The 12,546-nt window shown below is 50.4% G+C and overlaps 1 protein-coding gene across 1 annotated transcript; it reads right to left on the reverse strand.

The window, feature by feature from the left end:
- KLK4 (kallikrein related peptidase 4) lies at nt 1-4,601 on the reverse strand. The gene is made up of 6 exons (XM_032838995.1): nt 4,579-4,601; nt 3,916-3,987; nt 2,469-2,631; nt 1,827-2,077; nt 1,604-1,740; nt 1-1,082 (listed from the first exon to the last, which is right to left on the reverse strand). The coding sequence occupies exons 2-6, from the start codon at nt 3,974-3,976 to the stop codon at nt 930-932; spliced, it is 765 nt and encodes a 254-aa protein (XP_032694886.1). The 5' UTR covers nt 3,977-3,987; nt 4,579-4,601; the 3' UTR covers nt 1-929.
- Nucleotides 4,602-12,546: the final 7,945 nt, after the last annotated feature.

The raw sequence follows: 12,546 nt of genomic DNA on the forward strand, positions 1-12,546 counted from the left end.
GCTCCTATTCTATTATTTTCTAAGAGCCATCTTTAAATCCTCTTCTATGAGTGGGAATTTGTTTACTTCACTCTTAGTTATTTCACTCCTTACTTTATGTATTTTGAGGAATATCTCCAGATGAATAGATTCCCAAATAATATATTTATTAACACGTTCTTGAATAGACATTCTTAGCAGTGTATTCTTATGGATATAATGTATCAACGAAGAGTATGATAACAATTCCAAATATTCTTTTTTTTTAAATTACAAATATTCCTGGGCCCTCAGTCTCCCACCATCTCTGCCCTCAGTCTCCATATCTCTCCGTGATCCTTCCCACCATGCCCCAGTTAAAGCAGGAGGGTTCTGAGGCAGATTCAAATGAAAAGTTCTTCGAATGCGTTTAAGAAGACAAAACCAAAACAGATTAACCAAAGTTAAAAACAACTACAACTAAGCAAGAAAATCTCATTCACTTGCCATTTGCTGACTTGGCTTTTTTGAAATTGGATATCCACAGAATCAGTTTCTCTTAACCTCTCAAGCATATCTCTTCCCTTGGGAATCCAGTGGCTCTCCTGGTTCCCAAGAAGGAAAAGTTATTTGTTGGAATCCTTTGAATAGGACTGGAAGCAAGGAGGACAGTTCAAACAGAGCCTGTGATTCTTTTAGATTTTTATTTCTGGGCTTAAGAGAAGAGGACAAAAAAGATGAAAAACCAACACCCTCTGCCACTGGTAAGGCTGGGTCAACATTGGGCCACTAGGGGGCACTGTGTACAGGAAAAGATTCTTGGTGGGACTGGATTCTTGGGGCTAAGGGAGGAGGGGGTTGGGAGTGTAGACTCCTGGGTCTCAGGCAGGAAAGCACTGGACACCCAGGGTCCTGAATCCCTTCCGCAACATATATTGGGGGCTCGGTTTCTTGGGTCCTAGTCCCAGGAGTTAACTGTCCTGGATGGTTTTCTGTATCCAGTCAGTGAACTTGCAGAGGTTGGTGTAGACGCCTGGCACGTAGGGTAGGCCACACTGGGCTTGTCCAAAGGACACGAGGCCCTGCAGGGAACCGTTGCAGACCAGGGGGCCCCCAGAGTCACCCTGGTTTTGGAGAGAGGAAGAGAGAGAGAATCCAAAACACAGAGACGTGGAGACAGATTGAAACAAGAAAGGAACCCAAAGACACCAAGAGACAAAGACAGGGAAATAAAAGATAGCGACGTACACCTTCGAGGCCCCTTCCAGTGCCCTGACTACATGGAATTCTGCTCCCTGAGGTTCAACGGCTGCTTGATTCTCCTGGGTTTGTTGTTCTTCTGTCTCTCACTCTTTTTTGTTTGTTTGTTTTATCTACCCCTGTGGCTTGTTTCTCTGTCTCTGACTCCCAGAGTCTCTGTGCCTCTCTGTATCTCTGGTATACTCTGTTTCCCCCCCCTACTTCTCTTTGCGTTTCATCTCTGAGTCTATCTCTGTTTCTCCCTGAGGTGTATCTCTGTGTGCGCGTGAGCTCATGTCTATTACTCTGTTTCTCTATCCCTCTGTCTCCCGGGGTGGGTTTCTGCGTGCCCCTCCCTCCCTTCTCCATTCCCCCCTTCCTTCTCCTCCCCTCCCCCATCTCTCCCGTTGCAGGAGTCCTTTCGGTCCTGTCCTCCGCCAGCGCAGAACATGCTATGGTGGTAGACGGGGGCGTAGAAGGCACTGCAGATCTCCTCCGGCACCACCGAGATATTCACGCACTGGAGCACTTGGGGCTGCCTGCCTGCGACGCAGAGCTCTGGGTCAGCCCCCTCCCGCTGGGAGGAGAACCCTTCAGGGAGGGCGGCAAACGCACACTCAGGAGCTCACCATTCACCAGCTGACCCCAGCCAGAAACGAGGCAAGAATCCCCAGCAGTCGGGCACTGGGAGGCGATGCTGATGTTCTGGATGGTGTCAGACCCGGACACCGACTCTTTCAACTTGATGAGCATGAGGTCGTTGGCGATAAAGGGTTTGTTGTACTCTGGGTGCTGTATGGAGAAGTTGGCCTCCACCATCCGTCTCCCTGGCTCTTCGTTGGCCTCGAGACTGTGCAGTCCCAGCCCGATTGTGTAGGAGCTGAGGGACACGGGCGACCGGTTAGTTTTGTGGCAACTACACCGTTATCTCCATGGCCACGCTCAAGCACAACCTCATCTCCACCCACCGACCCCAACCTCATCCTCCTTGTTAAGCTCGACGCTAAGAGCTAGCCAGCCATGATCTCAAACCGTCACTCACACAATCAATAATCCAGCCATAAGAACTTGTCTTAATTCACTAGTGACTCAACAGCTGAGATGGGATTTCGACCCTGGGTCGACTCTTTCCCCCACTTCCCATGCAGAGCCTCGCTTCGCAGACGTTTCCGCTCTTAGCACGGAGGGCGAGCCTGATATTAGGCCCCTCCCCTCAGCGACAGTGCAGCCGGGTCCGGTCCGCCCCCACCCCCACCCCGCCCCGCACTCACTCCTGGAAACAGTGTGCCGCCGACAGCACCCATTGCGGATGCACCAGAACACCCCCGCAGAAGAATTCGTCTTCCGTGAACAGTGCCGCCTGCCAGGGCTGCGAGTGTGGGCTGCAGTCTTCGCCGTTGATGATGTGGCCGCCGCCACCCGAGGCCAGGGATCCTGAGGGCGGACGAGGGCTAGGGGCGGGCTCGGGCTGGAACCAAGGCTCCTGAGGGCGTGGCCATGGGCTAGGGGCGTGGTTAGGGCTTCGAGGGTGTGGGCAGGACTGGGGATGGTCTCAGGATGGAACCAGGGCTCGGAAGGGCAGGGATCGCTGCAGGGGTGTGGGCCAGGCTGGGGAGGGGCGGGGGGCAGGCTCAAAAAACAGGACTAGGGTCCTGAAGGCGGGGGTGGGGGGAGGTCTCGGTGCAGGGGGCGTGACCAGTACTTCGGGGGCGGCTACGGTGCCAAGGCGTGATCAGGGCCTCATGGGTGCAGTCGGGGACCCTGAGGGCAGAGTCTGGCTCCTAGGGGCGGAGTTAGGAATGCTAGGGTAAGATCAGGAGGTGGGACCAGGCCTCCTGGGGGTGGGGTCCTGGCGCAGGGCTTTTATGGACCAGATGACGTTTCTTGGGGTGGGCTGGGAGTCCGGAAGCCATCAGAGCAGAGAAGAGGGGTCTCTCGTCGAGAGGGGTGTTGCAGCTTTGAGCCAGTCACGCCCACCTCCGAGACCCATTTGCTACCTTTGTCGGTCTTTCTCTCCCTCCCTCCCCGCGCGCGCCCGCCCCACCCCGCCACGAAACACGCCAGGCTCATGCACTACCCGGGCCACGGTCCCCCAGAACAGCGGACTCAAACCCTCAAACAGGGTGCAGAGACAAGCGTGACGCAGCCAGACGCTCAAGCAAGCAGTGTCGCTCTCTGTGGCCCTGGGTCCCGCCCCGCAGTCGCACCAGCAACAAGCCAGTTCCCAAAGAAACCCCATCACGCCGCCCTTGACGTGGGTCCCTGGGGATCCCTGGATCAGAGGCTCAGGAAGTGGGCACAGATTCCTCGCAATGGGTGACACATCCAGAAGCACAGCCTCCCTGTTCGCGGCCCCTGGGCTTCCCCCGTCCTCACAGCATCGTCCGCAGCCTTTGTCACTCCCCGGGATCTTCCCAGGCACGGACACTCCGAATCCTCCATCCCTAACGCACCGCCTCTCACTGGTTCTACCACACAGCTCACCACTCTGTGTCGCACACAGAGGTGTGCAAAGCCACACACACACAGTGCACCAGCTGCACACACACAAACTCCCTATGATACAAGGAATCACACGTGTTTAACCAGAGAGCATGGTCACGCGGCAGTCACACAGGCAGCTTTAGTCACACCGAGGAGGACACTGAGTCATACCTGCACAGGGACAAACCCTGTGCCCCTAGGCACTGACAGACACACACATACACACTCAGATACCTGTGACACCAAGGATGAGGTACCCCAGGAAACAGCCCCAGGGGTTTCCTGCTGTGGTCATGACCTCGGCACCTGCACAAGACGGTCAGTTTCTGATGAGTCTGAGGAGACCTACAGCTCAAATCTCTCCCTCTGTCTCAGTCTCCCTCTCCTTCTGTCCCCCTAGAATATTATTAGTCAGACTAGGACCCCTACACCACCCCTGCCTCCCAACACACACATGGTAGGTCCGAGATCGTGGCTCAGAGCCCCAGAACCTAGAGGGACTTAGACAGTGAGAGATAAAGGGAGAGGGAGAGAATAGTGGAAGGAGAGAGAATTAGGTGGAGAGGAAGGGAAGGAGGAAGTGTCTTTCTATTTCTAAACTGAGAGAGTAGGAGCATGGAGTTGGGCGCCGAGGCTCGGAGAGGACAGAGACAGCACTTTCAAGAGATAATCAGAGATAGACTGAGAGCCAGAGTCATGGACAGAGACTTTCAGAGAAACAGAGACACCAGGGGAGCCAGAGAGAGAAAGGTAGAGACTCCTAACTAGATAGAGACCTCTTGGAGAGGAGACTCGGAGACACAGGGTCCTAAGGCTGAGATTCACAGTGGTGTGGAGTTGTGGGGAGACTGTGCTCTTAGGGGGGGCGGGTGGGGCGGAGACCACAGGGACGCTCACCTGGCTGCCTCTGGGCTCCGGGATCCTGCACTGGGCTGTGCTCCCACTGGCTGCTTCCTGCAGGGGCCCCTGTGGCACTTATAAGCATTCGCAGCTGGGCCGGCCTACCCCCGGGGACACATTCCTGGGATCAGGTGCTGCACAGTTCCAGCTCAGCCCTGGTGCCAGGTTACTAGCTGGTGGGGGGGGGCGCAGAGGTGCTGGGAGCAGTGACCCAGTGGGGACATCCTGGACTCAGGGTCCCACTTGTTTCTTGGTTGTCCCTCTCTCATCCCCTTGTGTTCTTATTCTCTCTTGTTGTCTTTCATTTTCTCTCCCTTGTGTTCTCTTATTTTCTATTAAATTTTTCTCATTCTCCCTCCCTCTCTCTGTCTCCCTACTATGCTTCCCCAGCAAACTTTCCTGGGTTCAGAGACAGACTGAGAGCCAGAGTCATGGACAGAGACGTTCAGAGAAACAGAGAGACTAAGGGTCTACCCTAGTGGTCTACCTTTGGAAACTTGGGGTGACTGCATCCCTCTGAGCCTACCTTTTCCCATCCGTAAAATCAGGGAACTATTGTTCCTCACTCCAAAAATACCTATCCAAAGAGAGAATGCAGGGAAAGAGCCTTGGCACAGTGTCAGGCATGTAGTAGGAGCCCAGTTAAGTGGGAGCACGATGAAACCCTTGCTCAGAAAAAAGCAAGTATGCACTGTATGCTCTGAGCTCTGCTGTCTGCACTTGAGATGCAGGAAGAAACCAGCAAATTCCAGGCTCATGGAGCTCACATCCCAGTAGGGGAGACAGACAAACAGAAAAACTGAAAGGGGGGGGGTGCCAGGGTGGCTCAGTGGGTTAAGCCTCTGCCTTCGGCTCAGGTCATGATCTCAGAGTCCTGGGATGGAGCCCTGCATCGTATGGGCTCTCTGCTGAGCAGGGAGCCTGCTTCCCCCTCTCTCTCTGCCTGCCTCTCTGCCTACTTGTGATCTCATTGTCTCTGTCAAATAAAAAAATAAAATATTAAAAAAAAGAAAAACTGGAAGGAAATATCTGATAGTCACCTGTGTGCAGAGAACACAGGTGATGGTAGAATGACTGGAACATCGGGCTTTCTGCAGACAAGGTGGTGGCTGGGGAGTCAGAGGAGGGGACATTTAGGCTGACAGCCACCATGCCCCATGAGCCCTGCAGAAAAAATCGAGAACTTGGTGTGTGTAAGACAGAGCAAGAAAGAACAAGACAGACTGTGCAGGGGTTTTGTGTTGGGGAAGAAGTTTGGGTTTATTTAAGTGCAATGGATTTTAAACATAGGGGTAGAGGGAGTAACATGATCTTATTTAATTTTAAGAGAATCTTGTGTGGAGAATGACTGGAGGGTGAGAAGGGAGCAGAGACTAACACAGAGGTGGGAGGGAGAGCCCCTCAGGTAGACAATGCTGTGGTCCAGGGAGAAGAGGCTCGGTTTGAAGATATTCACCAAGGGGTGGCAAGTGGGGGGGGGGGAAGGAGGCGAGAATGGTCCCTCGAGGCTTGGCCTGACCATTTGTCGCACCCTTTGTGGAGGCAGGCAAGGAGATGTGGGGGCAAGGGTTGAGCTGGGGATGCCCGTTGGGAGCCAAGTGGTTGGACACATGGGCAAGCAGAGGTGCAGGCAGAGGTCAGCGCTGCTGAGAAGTGGTGGGGAGTCATAGGGGAGAGGTGGTGTTTAGAGCCATGGGGTTGGGTGAGATCACCTAAGGAGCAGGTGTGGATGGCTTGATGAGGGGTTGGGCGACAGATGACTGTGATGATGAAGCATGAATGTCTGTGCTTCTCTCTGCCTCTCTCTGGCCTTGTCTTTGTCTTTCCGACCCTGTCTCTCTTTGTTGCTCTCTTAGTGGCTGTCTGGTTCTCTAGCTCTGTCTCCGTTTATCTGCCTGTGTTCAGTCTCCTGGTGACACACGGACCCCCCCCCCAACCCTGCCCTGGTCCTGGGACCAGCAGCTCTAACCACGAGGCATGGAGGAGGGGCGGGGGTGCAGGGTGGGCTCAGGTCTCACAGCTGCCCAGACGTGACTAAGGTCTGGATAGTGGCAGGAGGCAGGTTGGGGCCAGTGCTGGGGCCCAGGGCTGGGCAGCTGAAAGAAAAGAGAAGAAAGTAGACGTCACGCCTCTCTGTCCCCGTTTGATAGCCTCTCCTATGCCCTGTCCTGCCCGAGGTAAAACAGAAGTGACCCCCCTTATTAGGGTATGGGTCCAGGACAGAGCGGTGGGAGAGTTACACTGTGGAAATGTTTCTGGCCTGGAAAGTGGGAATGGTTTGGAGTGTGGGCCCGGGAACCGGGCTCTCTGGCTCAGAACTCAGGCGGGGTTGGGGGAGGGTGGACATAGAGACAAGGGGAGACAGAGATGAGCAGAGAGAGAAATAAAGTCACAGAACTGATGAGAGGGAGAGGAACAGAGGCAAGGAGAGAGAACAGGGCAAAGAGATAAAGGCAGAGAGGAACAGAGACAAGAGAGCCAGAGACCGAAAATGAGACAGATAGATGGGGACACAGACAGAGAAATTATTACACATTCTGGAAGTCGTTTTAAAAACATAGACAAGGGACTCCTGGGTGGCTCAGTCGGTTAAGCGTCTGCCTTCCGCTCAGGTCATGATCGCAGGGTCCTGGGATTGAGCCCCGTAGGGCTCCCTGCTCAGCGGGGAGCCTGCTGCTCTCTCTGCCTCTGCCTGCCTCTCTGCCTGCTTATGCTCTCTCTCTCTCTGACAAATTAATTAATTAATTAATTAAATCTTAAAAAAAAAAGTAGACAAAAGGGAGTGTGAATTTCCCCCAGCGTGACCCACCCCCGGCCCACACCCCATTCTGCATAAGCGGCACCCGATTCACGAGTCCCCTCTGGTTCTCCGCTCACCTGCAGGCCCCCCAGGCAGCACCTCCTCAGAAACGTAATTCAGACCTAGCAGGTCACCTGCTTCGGCTCCCCTCTCCCTGTCCAGACCCTCTCCACTCCCACTTGTGCCTGCTTCTGTCTATTCCCAGAGGGACGTGGCCCCAAGCCCTGTCTCACTTAATAACTAAATCTACGTTGGGGCAGATTATATTACCTGAAGAGAAGTGAAGTGTGTTCCTCCTTTATTAAGAGCACATGGAGGGGCACCTGAATGGCTCAGTGGGTTAAAGCCTCTGCCCTCAGCTCAGGTCATGATCCCAGGGTCCTGGGATCGAGCCCCGCATAGGGCTCTCTGCTCGGCAGGAAGCCTGCTTCCTCCTCTCTCTCTCTCTGCCTGCCTCTCTGCCTACTTGTGATCTCTTTCTGTCAAATAAATAAATTTAAAAAAAGAAAAAAAGAGCACATGGGGAGGAGTACGTGGGTGGCTCCATTGGTTAAGTGTCTGCCTTCAGCTCAGGTCTTGATCCTAGGATCCAAAGCCATGCATCCTTGCCCAGTAGGGGAGGGGTGTGTGTGTGTGTGTGTGCGCGTGTGTGTGTGTCTGCTTCTCCCTCTCTCTCTGCCTGCTGCTCCCCCAGCTTGTGCTCTCCCACTCTCTCTCTCTGCCAAGTGAATAAATAAAATCTTAAAAACAAAACAAAACAAAATAAGCAATGGGGGATCCATAGGGAAAACCCCACAGAGCCTCATGGGAGCATCTCCCTTGCCTGTTCCTGTCCCAGGCAAGGGAGAGGCCAGCACTGACCGGGCCAGTCCTAGGGTCTGCATGGAATGGGGGAGAATGGAGGGAGAGGGTTTTACTGGAGAGAGAGAGAGAGAGTTGTAGCTTACCCTAGCCTGGGAAGCGACAGAAAATGTACCCTGACCACATGCATGATGGGAGGATGGCTGTGGGGGCAGGGACCACCATGGGGGGCTCCTGCTGGGAGCAGCAACAGGTTTTGGGAGGGACCTCAGCAAACATCCAAGGGGCAGAAATTAAGATGGCCCCCCCCCACCCCCGGAACCAAAGGCCTGGACTTTTCTCCATGTTTCTAGCACCAGCCAAGCTGAGTTCTCTGTCACCACTTTGCAGAGCAGGATAGGGAACCCCAGAAGTGATTGAGACATTTCCTGCCTCGCGACTCAGTTCTGCTTCACCCAACACAACAGCACCTGCCACGGGTGGTTCCCGAGCCCTTGAAACACGGCAAGTGTGGTTGAGGATCCAGCTTTTAACTTCTATTCAATTTTAACTAATTCAAATGTAAATACTGGATCTCGCTTCAGTTACTGGAAAGTTTTTAAGTACATTTGGAACAATCTGGGTATGTGAATCTTGCTTTTCCAAGTTGAAGTTTCATAGGCTGCATAGAGATCGATTACTTCTGATGAAGATTTAATGTTTGGGTGGGGATACCGCTGTAGGTGTAAAATATTTGCTAGGTTTTGAAGACTTGGTATAAAGGAATGTAAGCTATCTTATTATTAATTTATACTGACTACATGTTGGAATGATCATTATTTGGATATGTTGGGATAAAATAAAATATCTCTAAAATTAAATTTTTACTTGCTTCCCACTCTTCTTTAGTGTGGCTACTAGAAAATTTTAAATTACGTATTTGCCTCATGTTAGATTTTCAATGGATAGGGCTGATTTGGAGAAAATCGGAATCAAATCAAATGGAATCAAAGCTTAAGTGGTATCAAGCAATCTTAAGTGAAACTGCCAGGAGAACTTTTTTTTTTTTTTTAAGATTTTATTTATTTGTCAGAGACAGAGAGAGCACAAGCAGGGGGAGTGTGCAGGCGGCGGGGCGGGGGAAGCAGGCTCCCCGCCAAGCAAGGAGCCCGATGTGGGACTCGATCCCAGGACCCTGGGCTCATGACCTGAGAGGAGGGTAGATGCTTAATGACTGAGCCACCCAGGAGTCCCTGCCAAAGCACTTTGTAAACTGGTTGTGGAGGTGGGAGAGCGGGAGCAGAAACAAAACAAAACAAAACTCTAGAAACAGATCCTTGGCTGGGCTGATCTACAATGACCCTTAGCTATATGAGAAAATTATTTAACATGCAAACTTGGTCCTAAAAACTTGTGATCACACTCAGAGTAGAAGCTAGAATTTTCACCTTGACCCAAAAGCCCACTCATGATCTCTCCCTTCTTATTCCTGCCTTGACTTCATCTTCCTCCTTCTCCACCTTGCTCACTCCAGCAGCACCTGCCTCCTTGCTGTGTCTTAGATATGTAAAGCATGTTCCCACCTCAGGATCTTTGCACTTGCTGCTGCTTCTACCCAGAATGCTCTTTGCCCACATATCTACTTGTCTCTGTCGTTATTCAGGTTTCTTCTTAAATGTCCCCTCCCCAGAGGATCCTTCCCTGATGGCTCCCTGTCTAGAGTGGCTCCATTCTTCTACCCTTACTATCAGTATATATACCCTAATTATCAGTATAAAACTTATTTTTGGTTTGATAAATCTATATCAATTTCGTATTGCTGCTGTAAGAAAATATCACAAATTTACTGGCTGAACACAACCCAGATTTAATCTCTTATAGTTCAGAAGGCCAGAAGTCATAAGGCAATCTCATTGGACTGATTCCTTCTGGAGGCTCTAGGGGAGAACCCACTTCCTTGCTTTTTGTAGCTTCTAGAGGCACCTGCGTTCCTTGGCTGGTGGTCCCTTCCTCCATGCTCAGAGCTAGCAATGCATCACTCCGACCTCTGCTTCCACTGTCACATTGCCTTGTCTAACTCTGATGCTCTTGCCTGTCTCTCAGAAGGGCCTTTGTGTAATCTGGGTTAATCACCCCATCTCAAGATCTTTAATTACATCTGCAAAGTCCCCAAGTAAGCTCATATATTCACAAGACATCTTTGCTGGTGGGCATTATTTTAACCACCATAAAATCACATGACGCTTTAGTGATTCACTTGCTCCTGGTGTCTGTCTCCTCCACCGGAACGTAAGCTCCTCCATGAGAACAAAACTTCCCGGCCAAGGTTGCCATTGTATGGCCAGGGCCAAGAGAAATGAACGCCTGGAACATGGTAGGTAGTCAATAAATATTCACTGAGTGAACAAATGCCCTCAGGGAGGGAAGAATTAATGCCCTTACTAACGATTTATTTACAGTAACAGAAACAACTTCCAAACTGATTTTACACTGATTAAGAGACAGACTCTGGAGCCCAGGCTGTCAGGGTTCAAATCCCGGCTCTGCATTCACTAGCCGGATGACCTTGGGGACATTACCAAGTCTCTCTGAGCCTCTGTTTCTTATCTGTGAAATGGGGATAACCATATTACTTATCTCACAGAATACTGAGAAACTTCATTCAGCTCATACCTATAAAGCAGATAGTCCCGAGGCTGGCACACATGGGAGGTACTTCATAAGTGTTCACTCTTGTTGTGAATATTAATATTACTTTGCAAATATCTGAAACAGTGTTTCACAAAATGTGATGCTAACCCAAAGATAGGAGGTTTCTGTGTAGATCAAAATGGATACAAACAATTTCAGAGGGCACCTGGGTGGCTCAGTCAGTTAAGCATCTGCCTTGGGCTCAAGTCCTGATCCCAGCATGCTGGGTTCTGTGTAAGACTCCCTGATCTGCAGGAAAACTGCTTCTCCCACTTCTTCTGCCTCTCCCCCATGCTTGCAAGAGCTCTCTCTCTCTCTCTCTCTCGCTCACTCTCTTTCTCGCAAATAAATAAAGTCTTAAAAAAACAAACAAACTCAGCAACATCTTGGAGGATACTTATGGCCCTCATCTTGGTCATCAGAAACTCACCAAGTGAGAAAATATAGTACATAGAACTCAATCAAAAACTGAATCTTGACTTCACCACCCTAGCTTAGCGAATTCAGCTGCCAATTTGTTTCCTATTAGGAACATATGAAATCCATTCTTGAACCAAAAAAGTCTTGTTCAAGTGTGTGTTGGTGGTTAGATATCCCATATAAGTGTAATTGTGCAGTATTTCTGGGACTGGCTTATTTCACTTAGCACAACGTCCCTCAGGTCCATCCATGTGGTCACATATGTCAGGATTTCCTTTTATAAAGCAGAATAATATTCTGTTGTGTGGATGTGCTCTAATTTTCTTATCCATTCATCTGTTGGTGGACACTTGGGTTGTTTCCACACACAAATAAATGTCTCTTGGAGACTCTGATTTCAATTCCCTTGAATAAATAACCAGAGTGAGATTGCTGATCATATGGCTATACGGTACAATTCTACTTTTAATTTTTTGAGAAACCACCACACTCTTTCCCACAGCAGTAACACCATTCGTGTTCCCACCAAGAGTGAACAGGTGTTCCAATATCTCCACATCCTCACCAACCCTTCTCATCTCTGTTTTTGTTGTCTTTGCTTTAATCCTAACAATTGTGAAGTGATATCTCCCTGTGGTTTTTTTTTTAAGATTTTATTTATTTATCTGACAGAGAAAGAGATCACAAGTAGGCAGAGAGGCAGGCAGAGAGAGATAGAGGGAGAAGCAGGCTCCCTGCTGAGCAGAGAGCCCCATGCAGGGCTTGATCCCAAGACACTGGGATCATGACCTGAGCCGAAGGCAGAGTCTTAACCCACTGAGCCACCCAGGTGCCCCCTCTCTGTGGTTTTGATCTCCATTTCCCTGATGATTACTGATGTTGATCATTGTTTCATATACCTGGTTGTTGTTTCTATGTCTTCTTTGGAGAAATGTCTATTCCTGTCCTTTGCCCATTTTTGCTGGAGAATTTTAAGGGCATTTTTGTTTTTCAGAGCATTTTTACAATAATCGTCTTGTATAATGTTCTTGTATCCTTTTTTTTTTTGAATATTTTATTTATATACTTATTTGACATAGAGAGAGTGCGAGAGAACACAAGCAAGGGGACCTGTAGAGAGAGGGAGAAGCAGACTCTTTGCTGAACAGGGAGCCCAATGCAGGACTAGATCCCAGGACCCCAGGATCATGAACAGAGCCGAAGGCAGACTCTTAACCAACTGAGCCATCCAGGTGCCCCTACGTTTGCCCATTTTTAAATTAGGTTATTTGGGT

The sequence above is a fragment of the Lontra canadensis genome, unplaced genomic scaffold (assembly GCF_010015895.1).
Source record: "Lontra canadensis isolate GAN:19392208 unplaced genomic scaffold, GSC_riverotter_1.0 scaffold107, whole genome shotgun sequence".
NCBI lineage: Eukaryota > Metazoa > Chordata > Mammalia > Carnivora > Mustelidae > Lontra > Lontra canadensis.